General features: G+C 56.2%; 6 protein-coding genes across 6 annotated transcripts; 3 read left to right on the top strand and 3 right to left on the bottom strand.

Moving 5' to 3' along the window:
- Positions 1 to 767: 767 nt before the first annotated feature.
- On the bottom strand, positions 768 to 3,609 carry BESB_053810 (uncharacterized protein; the record flags this gene model as incomplete). Its single annotated transcript, XM_029363816.1, has 4 exons — positions 768 to 887; positions 1,369 to 1,489; positions 1,879 to 2,063; positions 2,332 to 3,609. 4 exons carry the CDS (start codon positions 3,607 to 3,609, stop codon positions 768 to 770), a joined length of 1,704 nt encoding a protein of 567 aa, XP_029219739.1.
- A 4,867-nt stretch (positions 3,610 to 8,476) lies between these two features.
- BESB_053800 (GAF domain-containing protein) lies at positions 8,477 to 10,771 on the top strand (the record flags this gene model as incomplete). The annotated part of the gene is made up of 1 exon (XM_029363815.1): positions 8,477 to 10,771. One exon carries the CDS (start codon positions 8,477 to 8,479, stop codon positions 10,769 to 10,771), a length of 2,295 nt encoding a protein of 764 aa, XP_029219738.1.
- A 1,111-nt stretch (positions 10,772 to 11,882) lies between these two features.
- On the top strand, positions 11,883 to 12,182 carry BESB_053790 (uncharacterized protein; the record flags this gene model as incomplete). The annotated part of the gene is made up of 1 exon (XM_029363814.1): positions 11,883 to 12,182. The coding sequence occupies one exon, from the start codon at positions 11,883 to 11,885 to the stop codon at positions 12,180 to 12,182; it is 300 nt and encodes a 99-aa protein (XP_029219737.1).
- Positions 12,183 to 13,961: 1,779 nt separating this feature from the next.
- BESB_053780 (uncharacterized protein) lies at positions 13,962 to 15,399 on the bottom strand (the record flags this gene model as incomplete). The annotated part of the gene is made up of 2 exons (XM_029363813.1): positions 13,962 to 14,536; positions 15,153 to 15,399. The coding sequence occupies 2 exons, from the start codon at positions 15,397 to 15,399 to the stop codon at positions 13,962 to 13,964; spliced, it is 822 nt and encodes a 273-aa protein (XP_029219736.1).
- A 1,500-nt stretch (positions 15,400 to 16,899) lies between these two features.
- Positions 16,900 to 18,077, top strand: BESB_053770 (DNA-directed RNA polymerase II RPB6; the record flags this gene model as incomplete). Its single annotated transcript, XM_029363812.1, has 2 exons — positions 16,900 to 17,088; positions 17,817 to 18,077. 2 exons carry the CDS (start codon positions 16,900 to 16,902, stop codon positions 18,075 to 18,077), a joined length of 450 nt encoding a protein of 149 aa, XP_029219735.1.
- Positions 18,078 to 19,922: 1,845 nt separating this feature from the next.
- On the bottom strand, positions 19,923 to 26,925 carry BESB_053760 (PWI domain-containing protein; the record flags this gene model as incomplete). Its single annotated transcript, XM_029363811.1, has 16 exons — positions 19,923 to 20,174; positions 20,492 to 20,552; positions 20,975 to 21,171; positions 21,494 to 21,826; positions 22,225 to 22,361; positions 22,634 to 22,704; positions 23,073 to 23,138; positions 23,395 to 23,478; positions 23,823 to 24,179; positions 24,428 to 24,507; positions 24,845 to 24,952; positions 25,178 to 25,252; positions 25,519 to 25,671; positions 25,934 to 26,154; positions 26,578 to 26,632; positions 26,845 to 26,925. 16 exons carry the CDS (start codon positions 26,923 to 26,925, stop codon positions 19,923 to 19,925), a joined length of 2,331 nt encoding a protein of 776 aa, XP_029219734.1.
- Positions 26,926 to 27,338: the final 413 nt, after the last annotated feature.

The following is a 27,338-nucleotide window of genomic DNA, read 5'->3' as shown; positions in this document are numbered from 1 at the left end:
AGCTATTCTAAGAAACTTGTCACTTTTCGTCTAGCGGCGGAGCGCAAAATAATATCCGATGCCAACACGTCGCGTTTCCTTCCGCATCCCGAGAGCAGACTCCATTTGCTCATAGAACGTTAGATCAAAATAATAACCCTTCTTCGATGCGGACTGAGGCATGTGCTGAGCTGCGCGCTGGGACTCTGCTTCAGAGCCTAGGGCGGTCTTGTGAGAAGCCTGCCGATGATGGCCGCTGAAATGTCGGATTTGAACGGACGTTTAGAAAACAAAAGAGTCTCTCCGCATTTTGACAAGTGATGCACCGACACAGAGTACGAGAATCGAAAAGACGCAAAGAAAAGGAACGGGCTCCAAGGAAAAAACTAGGAAAAAGGCCGTTTTCTCGACAAGACGAAACCAAAGCTGCCGAATGAACCCTTATCAGAAAGATGACTCCATCATCTCTGCCGGGCAGGAAAGACGCATCACACCTCCTTGAAAGCGACTCGAGATCTCGTCTCCAGCTTGGAGTTCCGAAGATGAGGACGACCCTCGCCCATGTGCACGCTGAATATACTTGAAGGCAAGCCTTAAACACCTGCGGGCGCGCACACGAGAGTTCAGGAAAGCACTAGGGAGACGCCAGTCTCACACGTCAGCAGTTGTATGCACACTAGAGCGCAACGCCTTTCTATGCAAATGCACATGATGACACAAGCTGGAGATCCGCCAAGGTTGCACACGTGGAGGGCCTCCGCTCATCTCCCTCTTGCTTGGGAGATAGATCACGAGGACGGTCGGAACGGCGAGTCCTGGGTCGCGCTCTGCTCCCGGTCGAGTTTCCTTCTCTCTTTTGCCGTCAACTCTTCATGCTCTTGGTGAACACACTCTCTCTCTTTCCGCGCCTGCACACGCAAACCGGTTCGCGGTTCAAACTCTTCTGCGGGGAATGCTGACAGCTCATTTTGTACTTAGGGTAGGACCTTCCCCCCGGCAAACAGACATGCGTTAACATCTATACATATATATATGTATTGCTCTCTCTGTATATGACGTTCTTGTTCTTGCCAGTTCTCGAGCGCTGGATGTACAGAAAAGGCGAAGCACGTGTATCTAAAAGCACCCGCTACTCGCCTGAAAGACGCCCTTCTAGACGCCCGCATACATATAACTACGTAGACACACTCGCCTGCTCAGACCGCTGAGTGAAGCGTTTTCATAGTGCCGCCTAACGCCTCGAGGCCTTCACACGCATACACATATATCTGCTTCGTCTCAGCAGCACACGCGCACATACACAAACATATATATATATATAAATATGAATATATATGTTAACTGCTGGGCTTGTCTGCTGCGCAAGACAACCTGCGAAGCGGGACTGACCTTCGCGCAGAGAGTTTTCAGCTTCGCTTTCCTCGCTTCGCAGGCGCTCAGGCGGCTCTCTAGGTCGCGCTCGAGCGCCTCAAGCCGCACAGTCTCCGCAAACTGCCGCATCGACGGCATGCTGAAGAGAAATAAAACGAGAAGCAGCCATGGAAAGAAGCGCCAGACGCATGCACGCGTGAACGAGCACGATGCCTCATACATGACTGAAACGAAACAAAAAATCCGCGCTTCGCCGCCTCTGCAGGCGAACCTCCAGGTTGCACATCCGCTAAACAGCGGATATGAATGCACTCAGATGCAGGGGGGGTCGACTCGGCAGCCCATCGACGCCCTTGCCCGGCAGCAACTCGACGCACACGCATAGACGGTACCTCGTTCGTGTTGACCTTGTCTCATGTAGGAACGAGGAAAAGACAAAATTTAATTCAGCATTCCTTTGAAGCGGCAAGAGCCGCCCCCCCTGAGGCACCGCGAGTCTCCGCTGAGGATGCGTCGGAGGGGATTTACCTGCTGAGCGCAGCGGCGACTGCCTCCTGATCGACTTCGGCAATATTGGAGGCGTCGGGGCCTGCCGATGGCCTCGCGCGGCTTCTGCCGGAAGTCCCCAGCCCCGCTGGGCTCGACAGGCATGCACTCTCCTCGTACCTCAGGCGCTCTGCTTCGAGCTCCGCAAGGACTTGATCGAATGCGTGCTGCAGAAAAAAGTAAAAAATACACTCGAAATGCCGACGGCGGGAAAAGACAGACGCGAGCAGCAGAAGGAGAGGACTCGCAAGTGGAGGACACCGAGTGAAGAAGAAAAAGCAGGCATGCACTGAGGCGGTGGCCGCCATAGGGCGAGAAAGAAGCAGGGAGAGCAAGGCGTTGAAGCGCCAAGAGGGTCTCCGCGGGAAAGCAAATGCGCGTCAAAAGGAGACAGACACAGGGGCAGACAAACGACGTGACATCAAGGCGCCCTACATTCCGGTGAACGTGCTGCCTCCCAAGGAACTCGAGGATTTCTTTCTCGAAGGGGCCTCCAGTTTGACGAGTGAGCAGCAGATCCCGGGCGAGTCTCTCGCCACCGGAGCGCACTGCCCACATGGCACTCGTCTTTTGCCTTCTTTTCTTCTCTCTTTCTGCCTCTCCCGCGCGCCGCCTCTTCCTCAGCTGGGCGCCCGCGTCCCACGCGGCGTTGCTGGCCTGCTCATCTTCGGGGCGGAACTCCCTCCGCGTCTCGTCGTCTTCGCTGCCCTCTGTGTCCTCTGCGCTGTCTGAGAGCACGCAGGTCTCTGCGCCGAAGCCGACGATGTGAGAAATGCCCTCGTTCACGCGAAACCGCTCCAGCGGCGTCGTCCCCGGCGGCGGGTCCGCGTAGCACAGGCAGCGCCACCCCACCCAGGCTCGCCGCAGAGGGTGGAGATTCTCCTCAGCGAACGTTGAGCTTTCTCCCGGACTTGCAGCGAGCTCCGAGATGCCGAGCTCGCTCGGCACCTCCCCCCCCGGCTCGTCGCCCGACCGGCGCGCCCCCCCCGCCTCAGACGCCGCGCCTGCGACCCCGTTGGACGAGACCGGGGCCGGCACCGGCGCTGCGGCGGGGGCGCAGGGAGGGGCCGACCGCCCCGAGTCGGGCAGCCGGGGCGACCCCGATAAAAAGGCAGACATGGAAAGAGGAAACGACGCAGGGACAGGGAGCGTAGAGGACAGAGACGAAGATACTGTTTCGGGTCCGGAAGCACTCGGCCTCGCTCGCCGAGGAGACCCTCTGGACGAAGAGGCAGCGGGCAGGACGGTGTGCGAGGTTGCAGCGGAGCGAGGCGGCGTCGGAGGAGAGACTGTGAACTGAGGTGTAAACGGGGACGCAGTCAGCGTCAGCGGACGAAGAAGGGCGAGCTGCCCAGAAAGACCCGGTTCCGAGCTTCCAGCGGAGACGTGACTCTGAGGCACAGCGGCCCCCGAGGTCTGCAGAATCCGCCGGCCTTGACACTGAATCATCACATGCGGGGCTGCGCCGCTCGGAGGCCAGCCTTCGCCCCCGCGGAAAGACGAGAGAGATGCAGCCGGACCGGAAGGAGCCGCAGACGTCGCAAAAAGGTGAGACAAGGCGGACTGCGCAGAAGGAAGGAACGACGAGCGCGAAGACGAGACGACAGACGAAGACGACAGGGAAACAGATCCAGAGCGAGGGTAAGGCGGAGGCCCCGCGGGCCCCAGGGCAGGGGCCGGGAGTCTCGCGCGAACCCCAGTTCCGGCCTGCATGACGTGGAACCTGGCCCCGCCAGGTCGGCGAGGGGTGGAGGCGGAGAAAAAGGAAAGGCCCCCGGCGCTTTGTCGAATAGCTGACTCTAGCCGAATAAAGAGAGTCCGGAGGAGCGACAGAGAAGCGAAGAACTCACCGAGAGATCACCTTAGCGTTCCGATATACTTCTGAAACATCTCGTGCGTTTCGTAGCGTTCAACATCTAGTTAGAGAGGGAGGATGGAGACGGACGAATACTCAAAGAGGCACTGTGGAGGAAGGGAAGAAGGAGGCGCAATCACAGTAGCAACAGTACACACAGGCCGAGGCGGGGCCGTCGGGACGCGAGAAGAAAATGCGGCACGGCGGGTCCTGGAGGGAGTCTGCGAGAGGAGGAAAAGAAATTGAAGTAAGAGGAGGAAGCCTGGGAGAAAAGAAAAACCTCAAATTCAGAGAGTTTACGATCCCCAGAAGTCTCCAGACGACCAGCCGTCGATCTCTGGACAGCGGTGACTCATGAAAAGTTTGAACCACGGGAACAAGCGATAACTAAAAACGGAAGACACGACAGACGCTGCAAGGAAAAAAGACAGTCAGCGGACGCGAGATTCATTCGGTAGAAGAATGCGACACTCACTGAAAGCAGCCAAGACAGACTTTGCGGCGATTTGCAACTCTGCCTTCACCACGAGAGGAAAGAGGAAAAGAGGAAGCCAGGGGAGATATCATGTGTCGTCTGTTGCTCGAATTCCTCACACCGGGCACGACGGCGAATATTTCGATGTTTTCTTGCCTCAGTGGAGGATCCCGATATGAAAGCACAATGCGAACGACAGTCCACCTTTTCCCGAAAAGTTCCCCGTACACATGCAACTGTCACAATGAAAAAGAGCTAGATACGCCGCTCCCATTATTTTACCTTCCTGTGTGCTTTCGTGTGTGTCTAGCTGACACCTGACGATCGCCCTTTGACTTCGTCCCTTGGGCATCAGCTACTCGGTCGTGGACTCGGCTTATTTTCGAGCAGCATCCAGCTCTGCAACCACTCGACCTCACGGAGCGGTGCTGCGTAAACTGCCCGGAGGCAGTCTTCCTGCAGCAAACACGAGCACATGTTCGGCTTGATTCACCAGTTGCTCTCCCTCTTTGTAACATGGACTGGAAGGGGGAGAAGGGAGGAAGGGGGAAGGGGGTGAGGCTCGTGCAGAAATGGAGTGCCTTGTATTGAGACACCGGATGCGCAAGAGTCCCTGTACAGATCTGGCCGGAAAACCCCCGGCACCGCGCCTAAGCGACCTATTACATTGATGTCATTCATTCCTGCGACAGTACTAAAGAAGAATGTGACGGAACGTCCAGTTGAGATTCGCCTGTCACATAGGGCTGAAAGGGAACACGGATACGCGTTTGCAAGCGGTTTGCTCAAGGCGTGAGCGCGGCAGGACTCGTCCGCAACCTCCCTACGAAACTTAGTGAAATATGACATTGAGGCTCACGAATGAAGCGCCTTATGCGTTTTGCCGGTCCAGATACGTTGAGGAAGGTTCCCCCTTCACGCGCCTTTCTTCATGAGGTCTGCTGGTCACAGATTTTCGCGTCGGTTCTCTTGGGCGGCTTGTACTGTCGTCGAGTCGTGCCTTTTCTCGACTAAGAGCAGCGAAAAGCGTGGCGGTTCAAGACTATGGCATTAACGTTTGCTGGAGGGTCTACAATCCACGTCATGCTTGGGGGGGAAGAATAGCGTTACGCCACACAGCTCTACAGCACGTTCAGTTGCCCTACGTTGTGTGACTCTGGCTCTTACGACTGGGTCATCCTACGTTCACATGTGATGAAATCCGTTCCATTCGTCTCAGTCTTTTGGCAACCACAATATCATTGGGAAGGAGGTTTGTTCCCGTGTCGGATTTGGAAGGTTCGGTCACGCGTGTATACGCATTCCAAGAGAACTGAGTGTTGAAGGCTGCACAAGCGAGCTGCCCGCGGACGCGAACGAAGTAAGCAGGGTAACCCGGCGCTGAGGCGTGGAGTGGAGTTACCGGCTGCAGTCAAACGAACCAACAACCCACGTTTGACTGAGTAGCCCATGGCCCTTCAAAATCACACTGTCCACCGGTTCTGCCCCAGTTTTGTGTGATTCGCGCTTCGAGGTGTCGGAGGTGCGAAGAGAACATAACAGGGCAGACCCGAAGTAATTGCTCGATAGATGAGAAACATAGGAGGTCGTCAGATACTTTCGTTCGTGGCGAGTGAACCTTACGCCGGACCCGCGGGAAGTGACGTTTTAGATTCCGTGAACGTCCACTGCTGAGGTTACGTTGTTCTTTTTTGTCTACGATGAACAGCAGTGAGCTCCGCTGAAGAGACGCCTTGAACTGCAGATACTGGTCCGCTATTGGCGCTAAAATAGACTGTCGATGACTTGCCGCCACCTGGAAGGAAACCTCACTTCACTTCGCTTTGGCCACGCTGAATGTAGTCAATGCACTGCCTCCCCCGATTGTCAATCTCGCAGCCATTAAAGAAGAGCTGCGTGCCTCTCGGCGACAGCAGTGTGCGCCGACACTGACCTCAGACAGCGATAAGCCCCTTATCAAAATATCCCAGCGTCTCATACGAAGGACCGGTAAGGAGGCCGCTCCTCACGGCCCGCTGCCCTTGAGCTACACGCATTTTTCTTTCCATGCGAAATCGCCACGGCACTACGGGGACGGTCACCTGTCCGCTGAACGTGACGTTTTCCTTCAGGTTGCGTTCCAGTGACCCGAGCCCTCTTTTTCGGGTTTCCGAGTGCCTATGGTCCGGTTGTGCGCTGAGTGGGGCAGCGACACTTTTTATGGCTGCTAAAAAGTGGTAAGCGTTCCTGTTGCTTCATTAAGAAAGTGGGTCCCCGTTTTCGACGATTGCCAGCCACGAACGCTTTCGCAACATCGTCCTCACCTGCAGCATGGTTCGCGCGCAACAGTGAGCTGTCGAGTGGACGAGTCGAGGGCCCCGGCTTCGTGGAAGAGCACACCGCGTTTGTGGCTCCGGGTTTATAGTGGCAGGCCGAGAAGCGGCATTTGGATTATGAATGAAACGCCTATAGCTTTGTGGTTGTCCCAATGGCGGTTTCGTCAGCTCTTTCGATGGCGTTGGCCCTTTCGACCTGTTTTTTCGCGCTCAAGTGCGTTTCGTTTCCTAGAGTGTCTCGCTACGACAACAGTGCAGTTTTCACCAGCGGCACACGAAAACGCACGTCGCTCAAACAGCTGGTTACCTTCGCTTAAACCAGTTAGCGATCAATCCTGTCTCTGTGGTGTCTGTACACTTCGCTTCGAGCGTAAGCGTCCACCTGCGTCTCGAATTCTGGAGACTCTGCCCATTTGTATGTCTCTTCTCCGACCAAATCTCCCGCCTTCCCTCTCTCGTGACCTCGGTATCCACCGCGGACTTTCCGTTCGCTGTGTTGCTATGCGATTCTGGCAGTTTTTTCCATTCGCTGCCACCTTCTTGGATGCCCTTCCGACCATTGTTGGCTTCCAATCAACCTGGTACTAAACCTTGGGTTTCTGTCATGTGAGCTGAGTTAACGCTAGGCACAGCTCTTGTTGCAGTCTCCGCGCGCGGGCTCGCAGGCATAGTTGAAGTTGAGTGCTCCCTTGCGATATAGTTACGAGAGAGCTATTATGTATGAGCAACGCCTTTCAGTTGTTCCTTCCCTCTAACTTGGAAATCGTCCGTGTCTCTTTCTCCGAAGGCATTCCTGCATTTTTTTTCTCATTTTCTGCGCAGCCGTGTCTCTCAAGCGCTGATTGCGCGCGTCTCAGCGGAACACGTTGCTCTGCGGCGGGGTTTGTTTCTTCTATTTCATTTCCAGCGTGGCACAAAACCGAGTCTATTTCCTCTGAGATTCAACGAAGAGAAGGTTGTTGCTGTTGTTCGGGCGACCTAAGGCCGCAGCGATTTTTTGCTGGTCCGGGCAGCCGGCGAGCCTCATGCTTGTTATGAGTAACGGGTTTGAAGTGAAACATGTGTACAGCGAAAAGCCCGGCAGGGAAGTCACGACGCGGCCTCAAGTCTTCACGGCGGCCAGGGGTTGACCGGGCTGTTTCTGTCTTCCGTCCTTCTTTGTTTCGCTGGGTCGCCGCCTTCCAGGGCGTAGCTGACAACGCCGCCCTCTGCGTTGTGCCCGCCTTTCGTTTTCTTTTTGTCTCTCCGGTTGTTTCTTCGCTGCGCATCACCGTCCTTCCGGTTCGTTATTGCGGCAGAGCAGAACTCGGGTTACTGTTTCAACGGGGCCTTCAGCGAGAAAGACCATGAGCGGCTCCACTCTCTTCTGCATGTCTGCGGAGCATGTCACCGCTGGACACTGCATGGCGCGTGCAGTCTCTCGACCGTCGTCTCTCTCAGGCTGCTCCCAGCACCGCGGCAGTCGACGCTTATCGAGCGTAGCTCTCCAGCGCCAATGGGTATCCACAGACTCCGCGCTGTACCGCCTTTCCCCTTTCGGCAACCCACTGGCTGTTGTCTCAGAGGGCACGCCGTCGCTCGCTGTTCCCCACTGCTTGGTCTCGCGCCGCTCTGAGCTTATGCGAGTCAGCATCTGAATGCATCCGCGGACGCTGAGTGCTGCTGCTGCGTGGGTCTGCTGCCGGTTTGAGAGCTCCGTGGCTCCGCCGCCGGTGTGCGCGTTGTCCGCTGTCTTCTTTCGAAACCCTTTGCCTCACGTCTGCTTCGTCAAACAACTCGAAGCGGTGCGGCGCCCAGTCTCTACTACGCACATTGTCGCTTCCTTGGGCGTTTATGTGCTGCCCAGTGGAGGCGGAGTGGGTATTGTGTCTCGCATCTGTGTTTGTCTTTCTTTCCTGTGGTTTTCCGCCTCGACTCATCCCCATTTTTCCCGCTATGGCGATCCGGAAAGGCGCATCAAGGGCTGCGGCTAAGACAGCCGGCGTCCTCCGCCAGCTGCATCTCAGGAAGCCGTTTCTTCGGCCCCGCTCTCCCTCGGCAGGCTCCCGACGTCCCGCCGCCTCGGGATCCTGCCCTCATCTGTCGGACTCGTCTCCTTCGTCACCGGGGGTTTCGGCTTCCTCAGCGGTGGATCCGAGCAGCGATCCGCCTCCGCCCCCGCTGGAGGCCTCGTTAGGGCGATATACGTCTTCGGCTGGGTCGCCTCTCGGGACCCGAGTGTCTTCTTTTTCTGGCGCGTGCCCAGCCCCGGTCGTGCCTTCGTCGTGTCCGTCTGCTCTTTTTTCGTCATCTTCTGTGCTGTTTCTGAGTCCGCCGGGGTGTCGGGTGTCCTGCCTCGTCACGCGCCGCTTCCTCGCGTCGGGGGCTCCTGCTCCGGCGTCGGTGTCTCTCTGGCCTCGGGGGCGCCGAGTCGCCGGCGCTTGCTCATCGCCAGGGGTCAGCTACTTCTTCTCCGCTTCGGCGTGCTCGCGACCGGTCGCGGCTTTTGGGAGGGGGATGGAGGGGCGGGCAGCGCCTTCGTCGTCGCTTCCGCCGCGCTCGCCGCATCCTGCGCTGCTCGCGGGTTCGCCCTCTCCGTCGTCGCGGCCGCCGCTGCCCCTCGCGTCGTCGGCGTCTGCGGCGCCCGAGTCTGCACGAGACGCGCATGCAGAGGCTCCAGGCGCAGCCGCGCCTCCGGCGTCGGGGGATGCGCCGGCTGCAGCGGTCGCGCCGGAGCCGCTCACGTGGAACGAGTGGTGGCGGGTATTCAGTTTTTCGGCGTTGCCGATGGTCGCCTTCGGGTTGATGGATCAGTTCATCATGATTCGTCTGGGGGACTTGTTGGACACGACGCTGGGCGTGACGCTGGGGCTCGCGACCCTCTCGGCGGCGGCCGTCGGTCAGCTGTGCAGCGACACAGCGGGTGTGTTGTTTGGGAACACGATCGAGTCGCTCGCGCAGCGCTTCGGCGTGGCAACGCCGCCGTTCGAGATCTACACGAAGCGCGCGCCCTCGTCGACCAACCTGGTGCGCACGCTGGGCGCGGCGTGTGGCGTGGCTGTCGGCTGTCTCCTCGGCATGACGCAGCTGCTCTTCATGGACTTGGATCGCGCAGAGCGCCTCAAGAAGCAGCAGCAACTCGACGCGATCTTCCGCCTCGTCATGCAGGAGTGCCCCAGGCTTTTTTCCTGCGAGCGCGCGACGCTCTTTGTGTACGACCGGAGTCGCAACGAGATCTGGTCCAAAGCGGTTTTCGGCCTGGAACACGCCACACGCGTCGAAAAGGGCGAGCAGAACAAGACTGTCACCACGTGGATCCTGGAGCACAAGCAACTCGTGAACTGCCCCGACGCCTACCGCGACCCGCGCTTCAATCCGCGCTTCGACGAACGCCACAAAATCAAGACGCACACGCTGCTCGCCGCGCCGGTCTTTGGGAAGGACAGAGACGTCGTCGCCGTCCTTATGTGCATCAACAAGCACGCGCCCACCTACCGTGAGGAGACGAGTCGCCGCGAGTCCTACGTCTTCACCGACCAAGATGAAAAGATGATTCAGCTGCTGAGCAAAAACATCGAAATCTTCATGGAACAATTCAACTACGGCGCCGCAGACGACCAGAACTTGATCGCTCTCCCCGTCCAGCCGGAACACCTTCCCTCCGGTTTCGCTGCGGACCCCGCGCAGCAGGCGGAGAACGTCGCGAGGTCTTCCTGGGGCACAGGCTCGCTGTTTTTTCCTTCTTTTTTCCGCGCGAAAAACCGCGAAGAGCCCAGCGCCGCCGCCGAGCCAGAGGCGCCCTCCGCCGCGGCGCCGGCGCGCCAGTCCTCGACGCAGCTCGCGGGCGAGACGCAAAAAGGAGAAGAAGGCCGGAGGGGGGCAGCCGCGCAGGGCGGCGGCGAGAAAGGCGTCAGCGCCGCGAAGCGCGAGCCCGACGCTGAGGAGGATATGCCTGAGGAGCTCAGCTGGAGGCAGGCGCTTCTCGCGTGGATGTCGGCGCACGCCGGGGAGGTCCCCAGCGCCGCGGCCGCGCCTTCTGAAGACGCGGAAGAGAGCGAGGGAGACGGCAAGCCCAGAGAGGACAGCCCCATGACGGGGGACGTGATTCTTATGCCGCGCTTCGAGATTCCACTGATGCGCGCATCCACCTCCCCTCACGAGGAGAAGATAGACAAACAACCGAGCGGCTTCGCGTTCTGGAGGAAAAGAGAGAGGCGAAGCGAAGCCGACACGTCTTTGTCGGGCGCGTAGCGAGATCCAGAGAGCCAGCCCTTCGGTTTCCGCTGCTGCATCAGAGAGCCGCGTCCGAGTTCGGCCGGCGCCTCAGCGCATGCATCTGCTTCACCGAAAAACGTTTCATCTCCCGCCGCGTTGGAGGGCGCGCCGGAGGGCTGCTTTGCATGTGTGTCTATCACCGCTTCGGTGTCGGAGCTCGGCGTTCCGTCGTGCCCCCTCTCCACGTGAAGGTCGGCGCGCGTGCCGCACTCAGGGGCTACCCCTCTTCCCCCTTTCGAGCGAAAAACATGCTTCTTGTGAAAGTGAAAGCCAGCACCTTCAGCGGGGGTGTGGCTGACCCAGGTTCGCCAGAGGGCCCCTGCTCGCATGCGGCAAGCGGGAGAGCAGCTTCCAAGCCAGCAAGCTCAGAAGAAGAATGCGCAGATTCGCTTCGGCGGAATGCGCGCGTGAGGGAGTTACATCCGGCTGCCGGCAGCTACTTGTGGGCATGCACTGGTGACGATGTCGTGCCTCGCGAGAATGTTGCAAACGAAGGAAGTCGGGCCGTACGCAGTTTTTAGACTCTGTGTCATGCCAGCAGCTGTCAGCGTGCGAGAGCGGGGGAGGGGGGAGAGGGCGGGACGCCTCGCATTTACACGTTGCATGAGACATCTTCGACTCTCGCTACGTGCAGACTTGCGCGTGTCCAAGGAGGTGCGCGCCACCCAGCCTCGGTTGACTGTGTGTAACTGGTGACAGCCACGCTCGCGCATTCTGATACGAGATGCGGCAACGCCTCAGACGAGAGAGGAGCAGCTTGCTGCCCTTCAGGAGAAGCGTGGATCGCGTGCTGCGCAGCGGCGCCACGCGTCCATCTCTGCTTTCGTAGTCGGCCCGCGGGCGAGTGAGGAAGCCCAACTGTGCCTTTTCTGCCCCTCGAACCTGCGTGACTCTGTGCACCGTTTCTCTTGACTGTCGCGTTTGAGTGTCACCCGGCAGAACCTTTGCGATGAAAAACCAAGGGGGCCGTGCTGCACAGCAGCGGACGTCTAGCAGGGCGGAAGGGCACGTGCTCAGCCGTAGTTGTCGATGAGCGGCGCAGGCTGGCACGCTAGCGCGTGTAGGCTCCTGAGCTCCTGCGTTTGACATGGCTGAGGGGCGACGCGTCTTCTTTGCGCTGAAGCGAGTCAGCGCAGGAGAAGGCGACGCGGTCGCGGCGCGCTGGTCGCGGTTCGAGGGGAGGAGCGGAGGAAGTCGCGCGCGGCTCTGCGAGGGGCTGCTACGCTGCCGTGTGAAAGCGGCAAGCAGATGCGACAGCAACGTTGCCGCGGCAACACAGACAGGCGAAGCCGGGAGAGGGCGGATAGAGCCCCCGCGGACGCGGCGCCGCTTGCGCAAGAAGGGCGAGGAGGCGGCCTGCCGCGCCGCGCAGGCGCATGCGGCATGAGAGGGCGATGCATCGGCTGCGAAGCCCCGCATGTTTGTTGCTTTGGTGGCTTTACACGAGGTCGCTCGACATATCTATCCACCTCATTCTCTCCGCATATGTGTGCGTAACTGCGTAGTTTGCAGTATGAGGGAGTGGTTGAGAGCCCGCAGCAGAATCCTGTGGGATCTGCATACGCCCACGTTTTTCCCGGCAGGGGCTCGCACGACTTGTACGGAGATCGGCTCGTGCGCCTCTGGAACGCTTTCTTTTCGTTTAGGTTTTATGCGGCGGGCGAGCGAGTCGACCGCAGAGGGACGCGGAGGAGGAAGGAAGCCGGCAGCGCAGCTTCTTGGTCTCTTTCGCGGCCTGTTTGCGCGTCATGTTCTTCTCTCGTCTCGGCCGCAAGGTGCGTCGCGACTATCTATGTGGAGGCACTAGGCCTGGGCTCAGCCTCCTGGAGTTTTGGTTTCCAGTCCTCGCGTCTAGGTGCGCTGTGCGCCGAGTTGCAGGTTCAACTTTGGAAAAACGAAGTGTGTCTCTTCGCTGTCGGGCTCGTCTCTTGTCGACACGGCGGCGCATTTGAATGCTGCAGTGATTCGCCGGTCGAGGCTTTGTCTTGCGGGAGTGTTGTTCTGTTGGGCACACCTTTTTGTTTCGGCTTGCACAACAGAAACAATGTTAAGTCAGTCCTTTCTTTTTGAAACGCATTGTCTGACGCGATTCTCTCCGCCTCGCGCGCGATCGCCCGCGCCTTGGTCTTTCAAGATTCTCCACGCAGCTCCGATTCAACGCGGCAAAGGCTTCAGCGAAGTACAGAGATCTACGACGGGGCATGTAGAAGCGGCAACGTTTGGGCCGCGGACACCAGCGTAGAGAGAGTGAGATGACAAGACACAAACACACGAAAAACCCACGCTAGGACGAGCAAAAACCAAGCACAGAGTACTCCTTGGCACCAAATGGCAGACAGAAATCCTTGCATCCGCGCTGCGTTATCTAGCGTGCGTCTTGTGCGCCTGTCTAGAGGCGGGTAGGCGCTTGCTGACTCTCCGCTGTAGATGCGCGGTCGGTCTTGAGACTGTTTCTAGTTAGAGTTAAATCAATCAAAACATCGATAACTCCAGTTCCTGTAATGTTTAAATCGGTTGTATTAGATTTTAAAGGCGTCAAGCAGTTAATTGTATTTTTAAAAGTAAATTCAACTAAACTTTCAAAAGATCTCTTGCTAGATTCTTTCGAATTGCTGCTCGGCGTCGCACGTGTGCGCCTCTCAGAGGCCTCAACGTGCAGCCCAAACCCTCGTCCCTCAATTGAAAGTCGTTTGTCTGCGTAGGGGTTTATAGGATCTGTACGTTCTCGTCCGGCGAAGCAGCCTCAACAAGGACACTTTGGGACTCGGGCTCAAAACCTAGGTCACTCAGACGCGTGCGGGGGCAGCCACGAGCCCCTCGAGGGCTGTGAGACTCCTGCGGTCCAGCGAGGGCGTCGAGCCAGAGAGCCGGCCAGGTGAAACATTTCTGCGCAGTCAGAGCGCCACGCTGACGGCAACAGCCTTGAGAAATTCAAACAAAGCGCGGCGCGGGACAGAAAGTTTGCAAGAGTGGAAAACCGGAGAAAAAACGAGAGACGAGAGAGTGCGTCTCCGCGCCGCGGAGACAGTCAAACCTGAAATGGATACTTCGCGATTGCTCGCCCAAGTCGACGCATATACACTAGGGCATATGCGAATATATACATATATTTATGGATATTTATATTTGTGGACATATTTGCGTAATACGTGCATGTATCTTTTTTTTACCATTCGTCGTCTTTGACGATGAGCATGCCAGGCCTCATGCGTTCAACGGCGTTTTCTGTCTGCGTTGCGTCTGTCGCGTTTGCCTGCTGCTCAAAGGGGGACTCGACATCCGCTTTGCGTTTCTTCGCGTCTTCTTCTCCCCTGCTGGCGTGCGCCGACGCGGCGTCCGCCGGTGTTTTCGCTTTCTGCGTCTCGTCGTCTCTGCGCGTGGGAGTCGTGACCTCTTCAGCCTCGCCCTCGTCGTCCTCCTTGCGTGGACGTTTGCGGGCGCGCTCGGCGGTCTCCAAACCGCCTCCGCTTTCTTCTTCCTCATCGCTGTCGTCGCCTGCCGCCTCACCCTCGGGCGTCTTGCTCTCCGCCGGCGCACGTTGACCACTTTTCTTTTTCATTTTTCGGCGCCTTCTACGCTCGCGGGCTGCCTTGTTCTTCTCCTGCGTCTCTACAATCCGCCGGTGTCTCTGCAGGTGAAACTCTTCAGCCTCAACTTTCTTCTTCCAGTCCGCTTCCATCTGCTCCAGCCGCTTCATCTCTGCGTTCCTCGTCACGCGATACTTGTCAAAGAAGTCGCTGCCTAAAAACTCACACAGACACATCCGACGCGGAGTCGTCTCCTTCTCACAAGGCGAGCAAAACGACTTCCGCAAACCCTTCGCACAAAACGTCAGCGCAGCTCCGCCTCAAGCTCCCTTTGAGACGCGCAGCTGCGTGCGTGCCGTTTCCTCTGTTCGCACAAATCTTGTTAGGAGGACAGACGACCCTGCGCCTCCCTCGCGCGGCCCTCTGGGTAACCAGCGCTGCGGAGGACGCACGAATCGACCCTGAACCTGCGGCGATAGAGGAGCGAGCTCCGCGCTGCTCCCCCTCGGTCAGAATTCAGGTGGATCCATATCCACAAGAGGTATCCACTTAACTGTGCTCTGCTACTGCACTGAACCTGATGGCGATGAACAGCACAAGAAAGCTTGAATCCGGTAACACAGACCTTCAAGATGAGACTGCTGACTCGCGCTCGCGAACGTGGCTCTCGCCAGTAGGCACACACGCACCGCAGGTTCAGGTGCGCGACGCTCAGGGCTTTGTCAAACGACTCTGCGAGCCACAGGGGAGGAGGACTCAGGCGATCCTCCCTCTGAAGCTGCATGCGAGTTTTCTTCGCATTGCCGCGGCAACGCGTCCTCACGGCCTACCTGCGCCCGCTGCACTGCCCCACGCGTTCACGACTTTCTCGATTTTGACGACGGGTTGTGATTTCGAGGCGTTTTCATCTTCGAAGAGCGGCGACGGCGAAGAAGAAACAGAGACTTTGATGCCGTCGGAGAGCTCAATCAGCTCCGGGACCGAAGTGTCCTTCTTCTCGCCCACGAGCGACTCATCCAGCCCCGCGAGAGTGGCGCGCGATCGCGCGACAGACAGCGTGGAGAGGGACGATGCCATTTTGACCTGCGACGAAATTGAACTTCCCTCTCTCCCTCTCTTAGACTACAGACTACGTTCCACGGAAGATATCGTAGACCCAAAAAATATAAATGTGGTTGGAAATATGTACATATACGTATATATACATCTGTATGTATGCAGGAGACTCTTTCCCTGTTGAAGTGGGGGGAGAGGGAGGCAGAGAGGGGCGAAGAAGACGTAGAGAGGAGGGGAGGAGCGAAGCAGAAGACTGCGGAAGACAACCGGCGGAGCGGAGAACGAAGAAAGCGAGCAGAAATGAAAGATTCTGACGGAAGTAGACAAATTGATACAAGACAGACGAACACGAAGAATAAAACGGGAGAGCTTTAGACCGAATAAGGCCACAGAAAAGACCGCGGGCACGAGGAAGGCGAAGTCAGGGGAGAACGACAGAAGAAAGAAGGGTGGACACGGTCAAAGGCAAGCGGTGCCCATGAAGGAGAAAAGAAAAAACAAGACGAGGAGCCTGAGATGAGGGCTGAAATGCCGCCAAAGCGAGAATAAAGCACTGAGACTCGCCTGGCAGTTAGCAGGCAGAAGCCCAACGAAACAAAACACAGGCAAAACTGTGGAAAGCGAGGATGGCCGAACAATTCCTCAAGACGGATGTCGAATGCCAAAGTGTACGTACGCCTCGTGAGGTATATAGACACCTCTTCTGCTTGCGTTTTCGAGACTAGCCAGTTCCCTGTGAAAAGGATCCCCGAAAAGCGCTATGCAGTGCCATGCGGCACGCGTGAGGCCTCGTGGTCTGCACCTGTGTCAGAGAGCCGAATCCGACAAGCAGAGCCACCGGTCAGATTCCTGAAGAGGGGATATAGCCTCATTTCCCAAGTAAGCGATAGAAAACAAGGGAATGTTTCGCGCCTCTGCAGTCTTGCATGCGCATCGCGTCTCCGGTGCGACTCTGCTACAATCGCATGCACCCGCCTTTTTCCTGAATGTTCGCCCTCTTCGCGCCTTCCGCCTTAGAGTTCCTTCTCGCACTTTGACTTCTTCCGCGCGACGGCTTCTTTACTTCCTTCGCTCTTTTCCTTCTCGTGGCTTTGTCTCCGTCTGCCTTTCCTCCCCAGACGGCTCTGCCTTTTCGTTCCGTCCCACAGCAGACGCCGCGGGCGAGGACTTTTCAGGAGAGGAGTTTTCTGGTTGCTTGCTACGTGCTTTGAGAGAGCGTATCGAAGCACAAAAAGCTTTCCTTTCCGCATCGATTCTATCTTATTCTGTCTGTGCCCCTATTCCTCTGCCTTTGTCGCATTTTCTGCCCATAGTCCCTTCTTTGACGCCGCCACTTCGTCTTCGCCATCATCTGTCTTTGTCTGCGCTTTCCTGTTTTCCTGCTGCGTCGAGAAGAAGAGCTTCAATCCTGCGCTCGCCATCTTTCCGCGTATCTTCTCGCTTCCCCCCTGAGGCGTCGGTGCGCCCTCTGAACTCGTTTCCTGCAGCTTTCTCCGCCAAGGCCGCAGGTCTTCCTTCACCATGGCAGACGACGAAATTGATCACATGTTTGCGGGCGAGCCTGGCGGCTTTGGCGACGACTTCGGCGAGGATTTCGGAGATGATGAACTCATCGACGACTTCGACGTGGAGCGAGCGGCGGCTGCGGCCGCCGCAGGCCACGACCAGGAAACCGACGTCATTCTAGATCCCAACGATCCTCGCGCGGCGGTACGCTCATGCTGTGTGTTGAGTTATTTCTAATGACAAACGCGCAAGCGAGGCAAGCGTAGGGAAGTCTTTGTCTCTTTTCCCGTCACCCGCCGTCGCACAACTCACTCCAAGCAGCACGTAAAAACGCACGTGTCTCTTCACGCGTCTGTTCAGCGGCTTTCGTTGCACGTTTTGTCCGCATCCGTGTATACGTAAATGTTTGTATGCGTAATGCTTTATTCGTGTGGACTGAAGTAGACACGTGGGAGATCGGTTTGTAGCAGCCCTCATGACGCCGCGGAGCTCAGCCTAGAGGACCCCTCCGGAGTCGCTGGGTAGATATGCGGCATCCGCCATTCGCTGGCGTGGCTTCCACGGGGCTTATGTGCGGGTTTTGATTTCTTTGAATTGAACTATTCGAAGATATCCTGCCTGCGCGCGCGAAACGCCGAAAGAAAAACTGTTAGGAAGGGGATTTCCACAGAAAGCACGCGACTGCCCGGCTAAACATCCCTTTTTTTTGAAATACACTTCCATTCTTGCCGTTAGCATGACCTCAAAGTACCAGAAGCTTCGTCTGCAGCCTTCTTTCTCCGCCTCGTGGGCGCTGCAGTTTGTTTTTGATTCCGCAGGTCGCCCTTGCACTCCCTTGGAGCATCCACGGCTTTACACATCTCCGCCTCGTGTTCGATTGCCGCTGTCGCCACGCGTCGCGAGTGTTTTTTTTTTTCTTCCGTTTCTTTCAGCGTCCGAACGCGCGGCCGAGTGAAGGCCCGCGCATCACGAGTCCATACATCACCAAGTTCGAGAAGGCGCGCGTCATTGGGACGCGGGCGCTTCAGATTAGCATGAACGCGCCGATAACGATTCCGCTGGACGGCGAGACGGATCCGTTGATCATCGCCGAAAAGGAGCTCTACCAAAAGACGATCCCCTTCACGATTCGCAGATACCTGCCCGACGGCAGCTATGAAGACTGGAAAATCCAGGAATTAATCGTGGACTGAAACGGCGCGCGAAAAGCGAGACGTTCGCGCAAAAGCGATAGACGCCGAAACGGCGAGACGCGCTCTCAGAGCCAGCGCACACTCTGGGAAAAAGCGCGACTCGGGTCGTGTGTCCTGCGGCGCCAAGTCGCAGAGCCACAACTTCTGCAGGGGAGACGGGTGTTCGCGTGGACGCTTGAAGATCCGAGTGACAAGTCTTTTTCTCGTTTTCAGGTTCCTACTCAGCCAGGCGTCACAGTGCCCGCGGCGCTACAGGGGGCTGTGGCGCTGTTTCGCGATCTGCCTCTCTCTGTAGTTTCTGCTTTTCCTTTTATGAGTGTCTCTTTACCTCGTAAGCTTCTTTCCACCACTCCTGGACTCTCGATGGGCATTCTGGCGCTCTGCTCGTATTTCCTTGTCTCGGATAAACAATTCCTGCTCAGTAAACTCAAGAAACCAACGAGCTTCGATTCTTTCCGCGGCGTTCTCCAACCCTTATATACGCATATAGCAGATTTCTTCTAGCACATATCGTGTATTTATATATATATATATATATATTCGTCTTCATATCTATATCTGTCTACGTATATCGCACGTTTAGCAGGACGGATGAGTCTGCAGTTTGTGCGAGCGGAAACAGTTTTTTTTCGTCCTCCGGACTCGATGCGAGGCAGGTAGCGTTCTATGCGTTTCTTTCTCACGGGAGGAGCTTGAAATCGAAAGCAGGGGCAGACGAAGTTCTAAGTTATGTGATTTTTTGCATCTACAATATTTTAAAGAGATATTGTCACGATAGTAGATGTGAGTTCAACTCTTACTAGTTCCGTATTACATTCTTGTTATTATGTGCACACCAGTTTCAGCTTTGCGGAGCTCGAAGTTCCTGTTATGGATCGTTCTTTGTCCTTCTTGAGGAGGACTTGGGATCCAGACTGCACGGCGTGCACCGACACCAACAAAGACAGCTGGATGCGATAAATTAGTCCAAGTGGCCGTTGTAAGAAGTCAAACAAATTAAGTAGGATAGTGGACTCGGCCGCGGCTTTGGGAAAAAGAGCAACTACTGCACCTTTGTGAGAAACTCGAGTGCGACACGGGCAGATCAAGGCTGACGCGCCTTGAGAGCCCAGAAGAGGGTGTCGAAAGGCGAAAAGAGACAGCCAGGCTGACTTGCCAGCGACGCAGATAAAACGGCCCGTAGTGTGTTGTCATACGCACCTGTCTCGAGAGATCTCGTGTTCACACAGCAGCCATACTCCCTTTCTCCGCGGGCAGTATGCGCATTCTACAACGACTGGGTTCTGGGAAAATTGTCTTGTGTTCAACGCGAATCCCTGCTACAAGGCGGACTCCTCTGGCGCCGGCCTGCCGGGGAAACTACATGGAACTCTAGAATATTTACAAAAGAGATCTATATATACATACTTAGATAGTGTTTCTATGCGTGAGAGCGGCGGCCGGCGCTCGGCGCTCGGGCTCTCACCGGCCGTGTCGCATGACTCCCAGTGTTCGTTCGCAGCGAACTGAGGCAAAGGCAGAGAGGGACGGTGGAGAGCCGCGACCCCAGTCAAGTTGTCATGAAAGCGAAGTCACCCAGGCACACGCCCGCGCGCCTGTTCATTCTCATACGCCGACCATGCATGTATATCCGCCTATATATATATATTTACTTATGTGTAGGCTTGGAATCGCATAGCGGTGGTGAAGTTTGCTTGTCCCCTTTTGGCGACTCAGCAAAGAGACTGGCGCGCCGGCGGTTTCTTTATACGGAAAAAAAATGTCCACCGCATGCAAGTCGAGTGGCGGCGCTCGTTTCGGTTTCTCTGGCGCAGCGAGAGGCCTCAGGTCTCTGTCTCCCGTGAGTTACGGCGAAGGCGGCTGCGCGAGTTTGAGTTGCTCGTAGATGAGCAGGCGCCACATGTTCCTCACAAACCCTTCGGCCTCTTCGTCGAGGAATTTCGCCAGTTCGCCCAGCAACTCCTCAGCCTGCGGCCGGTCAGACACCCGCTTGATGATGTAGTCGATCACCTCCAGCACCAGACTCTCCTCCGCGCCCATGAACTCGCACACCTTCTTTCGCACCCACGGCCGCAACTTGATTTCCAAGATGTTTTTCTAAACAAAAAACACAGATATGATGACACACTAATATGTGCATACATACACATATACGAATACATATGCATATATATTTAGATGTCTGAACATGCATACCTATGTACCTGTACACCACACGGCGATGCGGCTGTCGCGACGCGCCTCAGGTCAGTCACAGAGGCGCAGCTTCGCGCAGGCCAAAAGACGACGCGCGACGCCGAGCCCTGTAGAACGTCTCTGAGGTTCAAGTTGCATTTTCGCGATTTCCGGCTGGGGGGACAGGACGCGAGACAGACGCCAAGAAGCAGGCTGATGAATTTTTCGTTTTTTCTCACCGAAATCAAGAGCGACCAGTCAATGTTGAAGGCGAAGAGCTTGCTCTTCTCTGTCGGCACTCTGCGGGAGACAACATGCGCATCGCGCGACAAACGAATGTGCAGAAAAAAAATTCACTCCTTGCGTCCAAGGAAACACTGCAACTCTAGCCCGCGGATGTATCTATACATATGTATTCATATATATGCATATATATATATATATATATTCATTTGTAGAGAAAAACGATTCCATTTCAGGCGCGTCCCCTTCCGTGCAAAATCTACATCCAGGGCCTCACCGACATCCCGTCTCTGCATCATCAGATAAAACTTGTCAAAGACGCTTTTATCGCGACAATTCGCTCGGCGAGTCACGGTCGCCGCACCAGATGCTGGTCTCTGTCGCTCTGTCACTTCATGTGAAGTCAAATAGCCGTATGGCTTCACTGACGTAGACAGCTTGAGAGTGAATCTGTGTTTTCTGTGTTTCGCGAGGCTCACGAAGCGAGAATTTTTTTGGAGTGCTCGATGACTTTGAGAGTCTCTTGCGCTTTCTGCATTCTGTTTGTGGCGTCGCGATGGTGATCGAGCTTCGTGAGCGGCCTGTGCTTTCGCTTCTCGCCGTCAAACACTCCGTCTTCGTCGTTGAAAAATGCCAACACCTGCGAAGAAGGCTGCTGCGCCAAGCTCGTGCGCAGCTAAGAACACACACACACTCACACGCCGTCAAAAACTATATATATGTATATACCTATATATATATATATATATATATATATATATATATATATATATATATATATATATATATATCTGTATTTTTTTTTACATGTGTGCCGTGGAGGGCATTCGCGCGGACGTGACGCAAACGCCCGAAGAAAAAACCGACTAGCAAAGATCAGTTATTCAGATGCATTTATGATTACGCAATGCACCTACAGAGAACATGCAACGGGGAGAGGGGGCCACGAAAGACGCCTGTTCGCTCTGGTTTGTTTCTCGGATCGCAAGCATGCCTACCTCTGCCTTGATTCGCCTCGAGTCCTTCTTCTCTTTTCTGTCTCTGTTCTCTGCGTCCCGTCCGGTTTCTTCCTTCGCTTTGCCTCCCTTCGCCTGGGTGGCCTCCGCGGCGCGATCGCCCGACGACGGCGAGCTCGCGGGCATTTTCTTCTCCACATGTCGCGAAGACGAACTCGAGGACGCGCTACGCGAAGATTCTTCTCGTTCCTTCCTCTCTCTCTCCCTCTCTCTCTCTCGCGCGCGCTCTTTTTCTCTCTCGCGCTCGCGCTGGAGGCTGCCGCTGCGCGCGTCGCTGTCGCCGGCCTCTTGTCGGGACTGGTTGCGCTTCTTTTCCTGAAAAAAGCAAAAAAAGAACGCCACGCCGCTGCCCAAAAATTCACGCTCCTCCGCGCGAGCGACTGCAACCCCGACGAGTGCGTGCGCGAAAGAAAAAACAACCCACAGGAGACGCGCGGCGCGGCGTACCGCCTCGGAAGAACAAAGAGCGGGAGAAAAAGACAGAGCTGTGAAGGCAGACGCCATCCCCCCCAACAAAACTGGAAGTGCAACAACGGAAAAGCCACGCAGGCAACCTCCGCGCAAAAAAGAACGGAACCAGAGAAATCAGCACCACAATCTCGTGATCACGCACAAGTAGATGACACAAGTGCATGCTTGAAAACTACGTGTATAAGCACAATCATGTGAATTGATTTGCAACACGGATCGCAGGCTCTCGTGCGATCTCTCACCTCGCGGCGTTTTCGTTCTTCTTCTCGCTGTTCCTTTTCTTCCTCGTCGCGATCAAACGCGTCGTCTTCAGCCTCGCGCTTCCTGCGGCGCTTGCGCTCCTGCCGCCGGCGCGGGTCTTCGAGCCCGTCCCACCATTCTGGAAAAAAGAAAAAAACACGAGTTTTCCCAAAATGCATGCGCGGCTGAGACTCTCCAGTGGAATACACAACCAACTCCAGGGATAAAGCTGCGGAAACGGAGAGCGAGTGGCGTGCGCACCAACCGCCCCCTTGAGACGAAGACGAAAAAACAGGGAAAAAAAGGATGTGACTTAGCAGCGGTGAACCATAGGCCCGCGCAAGCCCGATGACATGCACGCCTGCATCGCGAACGCCCAAACACGACGGAATGAAAGATTCAGCGACTGACCCCCGCGGAGATCTTCGTTGATGAGCTGCTGCCGGTCGCTGTCGCGAATCTCCTGCTCCAACTCGAGTTCTCTGAAGAAGAACAAGACAGATATACACGCACATCAGCTAGAATGAGATACACAACGCAACTACGCATGAAGTATATCGAGAAAAGTAAAGATGCAAGAGAGAAAGGGAGACAGATATATAGATGTATACGAATAGACACAAATGGGCATATAGATAGAAATAGTCACACAACATATATAGGCATATAAAGATAGAGATAGAGAGACAGGTGGATAGAGAGATATATAAAGAGAGACACATGTAGCTACATGGACGGTCAGAAAGCAGCATCCAGCAAGGTCGCCTCTAGACAGCGGCAGCCACTCGTTGCTCTGAGTGCCTTTATGATATGGCGGAAACGGCTGCGAAGTGGAGATGGAAAAACGCACTTTTCGCGATTCCTGATGAACTCTTCTTCGCGGGCGATCCACTCCGCCTCGCGTCGCCGAAACTCCCTGCACACAAACAGAATCGAACAGAAGGAAAAAAGAGATATCGACACGCGCGACTCATTTTCAACGGCGGAAAAGCAGAGGGCTCCTCCGCCTTGCACGTGTGTGGAAAACTAATAACAGACCGCCGAGGCTGTGGAGAGGGAGACGCCAAATCTCATGCACGACGAACACAGGCCTTCCCCGTCAAAAAAGGGTGAATTTAGGACAAGCGCATGGGGGATTCCTTGATACACAGAGCCACGGCGCGGCGACGAACCTGTCGAATTCTGCGTCGCGTCTCTCCAGATGATGAAGTCTCTCAAGCTCGCGGCGACAGGGGCGGTAGTCCTCTGAGATGTATCTGAGGAAATGGAGAAAAACCCAGAACTCACACAGCGCCTACAGGCTAAAACGCCGAAATGCGTGGAAATACACGGAACGATGCACGTAATCCCGCTCACAAGCACATACATACACACAAGTGCATGTATACCTGCACATGCCCACGCAAATATACACACAAATGGGAAAGCCACGCATACGTACATATATACGCACATGCATACAAACACATGTATACACATAGATATATATATATATATATGTATATGTATGTATATGTGTATGAATACATATATGTGTAGATGTGTGAGTTCGAACGCCGCACGGACGCACACCCCCGGAGCACCTGGGTCGACGGCTCACCCTCTGCGATCCTTTCCGTCAGGTCCGACGCGGTAGACTGAGCACGAGGAAGCGGCCTCCGCGAGCTCGGGGTCGAGTTGCTTGAGTGCATTCAAGCCTGCGAACGTGCCGATGCCGCCGGCGGCCGCGACGACGCTTGTGGCGTCGCCCTCTTTGCCGGGCGGCCCTGGCGGCGCGTTCGCAGGCAGCGGCGCAGCCGGCTCAGGCGGCGACGCAGCCTTCCCGTTGTCCGCGGAAGCCCGCCGCGAGGAGGCCCGAGAGTCCGCGTCGCCGCTGAAAAAACGCGGGCAGAAGCGAACAATAATACGCGCGGGAAAGAAGACAGGAATCCCAACCCTCGCGAAGACTACGCACGCCCTATCCCTCGCACTACCGGCCAAAGCCATCGGCATACATGTATACATATATATACATATATGTTTATGTATATATGTATATCTGTGTATCAATGGTATGTGTGTATAAATAATATATATATATATATATATATACACGTGCGAATGGCAGGGATGACCCGAATGGCGGAGAGGATCCTTGTATGTTTCTGAGCGACTGAGCTTGCATACGAGCCGCCAAGGCACGGGAGAGAGGGAAGAGTCTGCTACCTGGATGAGGCCTTCTTGCTGCCTCGTTCTTTGCTCTCGTCGCGGCGACCGCGCGAACTCTTTTCCTCCCTGCCCGACTTCTCCTTCACCTTGCCGCCTGCGCCATCTTCTTCCGGCTGAGCCGAACGCCGCAGAACGATACACACACGGGAGAAAAAAAACTGCGAGAAGCACCCTTTTTCGCGAGCAGGCAAGAGGCCCGGCACTCCGCCTTAACACTTCCACTCACATCCCGAGACCCGCCGCGGACACGAGAAACAGCAAAAACGTAAGGAAGCTGGAAAATGCGTTTTGTGGTAAATCGGCAACTCAGCAGGAAACTTAGCCGTCACTTGGTGTGAGCGCGAAGCGCGACACACATGAGTGCGATCCTTCTCAGCAATCGAATCGGGACTTCTTAAAAATCGTTTGTCTCACTCGCATTTGCGCTTCTTTCCTCTTCACAATCTCCATCACCGCGCTCCGCAGCCGCGAGGTCTCCTCCTCGATCTCTTTCTCAACTTCTTCCCGCGTCTTGTCTCGAAACTGAAGACGACAAAGCCGCCGCAGGAACAAGAAACGACACACACAAATCCAGTCTCCTACTATCTTTCTCTCTGGCGAAAGCCAAGCAGAGTGGCGCCGCGAGCTGAGCCTTCCAGTGCGCACCAAACCACACCTGCGCAAGACACTTCGACGTTTAAGAGCAGACTACAGAATGTGAACACTTAGAGAAGTCGCGAGACGACCTGATTATCTTCCCTCACTTACCGTATGCATGGTGGAGAGGACGCGGTCTTCTCGCACGCGGTTGATCTCCGCGCGAACTTTGTCGTTGCAGTTGACCTGGAGATCGGAGTCAAAACGCACCCAATCTCAGATGGAATCGCCACAAAGAAACTGCCGCAGGAGAGAGCACTTCCGCAGCGACGCGGACGCCAGCCGATTCCGCCGTTTCTGCTCCTCACTTTAAGGCGCTTCCTCCGCGCTCCACCGTCATCCATCTCCCGCGTATAGGAGAGCGGTTGATGGCGATACAAGCATGCAAATCCTATGTGCACTTGAGCGGCAGTCTGTGCCGCGCGCCCTTGTTCGAGGTTCTCCCGCCTCACCTTGAGAGCCTTGCCGCCGATAACGAGCTCGGGGAGAACTTCCAAGGCGTTCAGGGCGCCGACCGGGTCGTGGAAGTCGCAGAAGCCGAACGCAGCCAGCTGTCCTGTTGTAGGGTCTGCTTGGCGGTTCCAGCGGACCACGCGCCCGCACTCCTGCGAAGAACCGGGAAAAATCGCGGAAAGTAGAAAACGTCGCAAAACAAACACGCAAAGCCGACAGGCGCGCGGCGGCGTTAAAGGCAGAGCAGGATCGCGAGACAAGCGGGCGTGCACAGAAGTTGCCAGCAGAGCGAAAGAACAAAGCGTCTGTTCGAGCCCGAAAGGAACTGTTGCCTGCGTGCAGCTGTCAGCACGCGTGAGCTGCCGCGGCCCCTCGCTCGCCTGAGAGACGGCTCCGCCGCCTCGCTGCGCATACCGAGAGCAGAATCCGCATGAAGTCATTGTCTGCACGGCGGTGGATGTTGCCGACGTACACCGTGGCTGCTTTGCTCTCCTCGGCCTTGTCTGCAGGCTGCAGCGCGGCGCTCTGACTGGCTCGCGAACTGAGCGAGCCGCTCGGCTGGAAAAACGCCCCTGGGGCCCCCGCGCCGCGCGGCGGCATCAACAGCGACGGCGCAGGAGACGCAGGCAGCATGCCTGGGACGCCGAAAGCTCCCGGCGCCCCGCCTGGGGAAGAAGGACACCGACGAGCCGACGCCACAGACGCGGTGCGTGCATGCCCCGCGGAAGACTCCGCGAGCGAAGCCTCCACAACCAAACCCAAGACAAAGACAAGAGGGGCACGGAGGGGCGGAGGAAGACGGGGAGACCTTCTCAAACACATTCACGCCCACGCAGACGCGCACAGGCTAACGAAGGAGACTCGCGCCTGTCGAGGCAGTTGTATACATACATATATACCCAGTACGCATGCAAGTACGTACGTTCAGCCGCGCAAATCGAGTACCTATACATAGTTTTGTACAAAGATGCAGATCTCCATGAACTGCAAATGCGTCCATCCATAAAAAGCCGAGATATGCAGACTGGTTCCTGTGAAGCAGCGTCGGACAGACGTACCGAGAGAGGGCATGGGGGGCAGGCCGAACGGCTGTAGAAGTGGAGGCGCTCCCGGCTGAACAAAAAAAAGAAAACAAAAACAGAAGGCACGCAACCGCCATCGGCGAAGTAAACGCAGAGTCCAGTTTAGAGACTCGCAGCAGAAGGGAGCGACGGGTAAGATTTGCGAGAAATGAGCCTAACGTCACACCTAGGGTTCGTGCAACCAGCCCCGCTTCGCAGCAACCTGCGGAATGTTTTGTGTTTTTTTCCTTCGGCGCCTCTTACCACAGCGGGGCGGCCAAAGTTCGTCAGGCCGGGAGGCGGCACGCCACCGCCAGGCATGACGGGTAGCCCTCCGGGGTGCATGGCGTGGCGACAAGAGCCGAAAAAAAAAAGCACAGAGCAACCGGGCCGAAGAGGCGCGCGGAAGACAAGGAGGACCCGAATGGGAGAAATGCAGTGGAGAAAGCGAGGAAGCGGAAAAGCAGACAGTTTCAGATGGACAGAAATTCCGAGGAAACGGTGTCAACGAAGTGCCAGAGGAACGTGGAACGCGCACGCAGAAAACGGAAAAAAAAGAGCGAACAAATCTGGATGAGAGGCGACGGGTAGTCAACGCGGACGTCCAGCGGCATGCGGAACCTAGAGAAGAAGGGGAAGGAAAAGCAGACGCCCCGTCAAGCACGTGGAAGTCGGCAGACGAAGTTGCGGAGCGACGCAGGGGAGAGGAAGCAGGAGCACCAGGGCCTCACTTCCTGTCTCTGCAAAAGATGGACAGG

The sequence above is a fragment of the Besnoitia besnoiti genome, chromosome IV (assembly GCF_002563875.1).
Source record: "Besnoitia besnoiti strain Bb-Ger1 chromosome IV, whole genome shotgun sequence".
NCBI lineage: Eukaryota > Apicomplexa > Conoidasida > Eucoccidiorida > Sarcocystidae > Besnoitia > Besnoitia besnoiti.
Note: the sequence above shows the minus strand (reverse complement) of the source record. Positions and strands in the feature narration are given on the sequence as shown.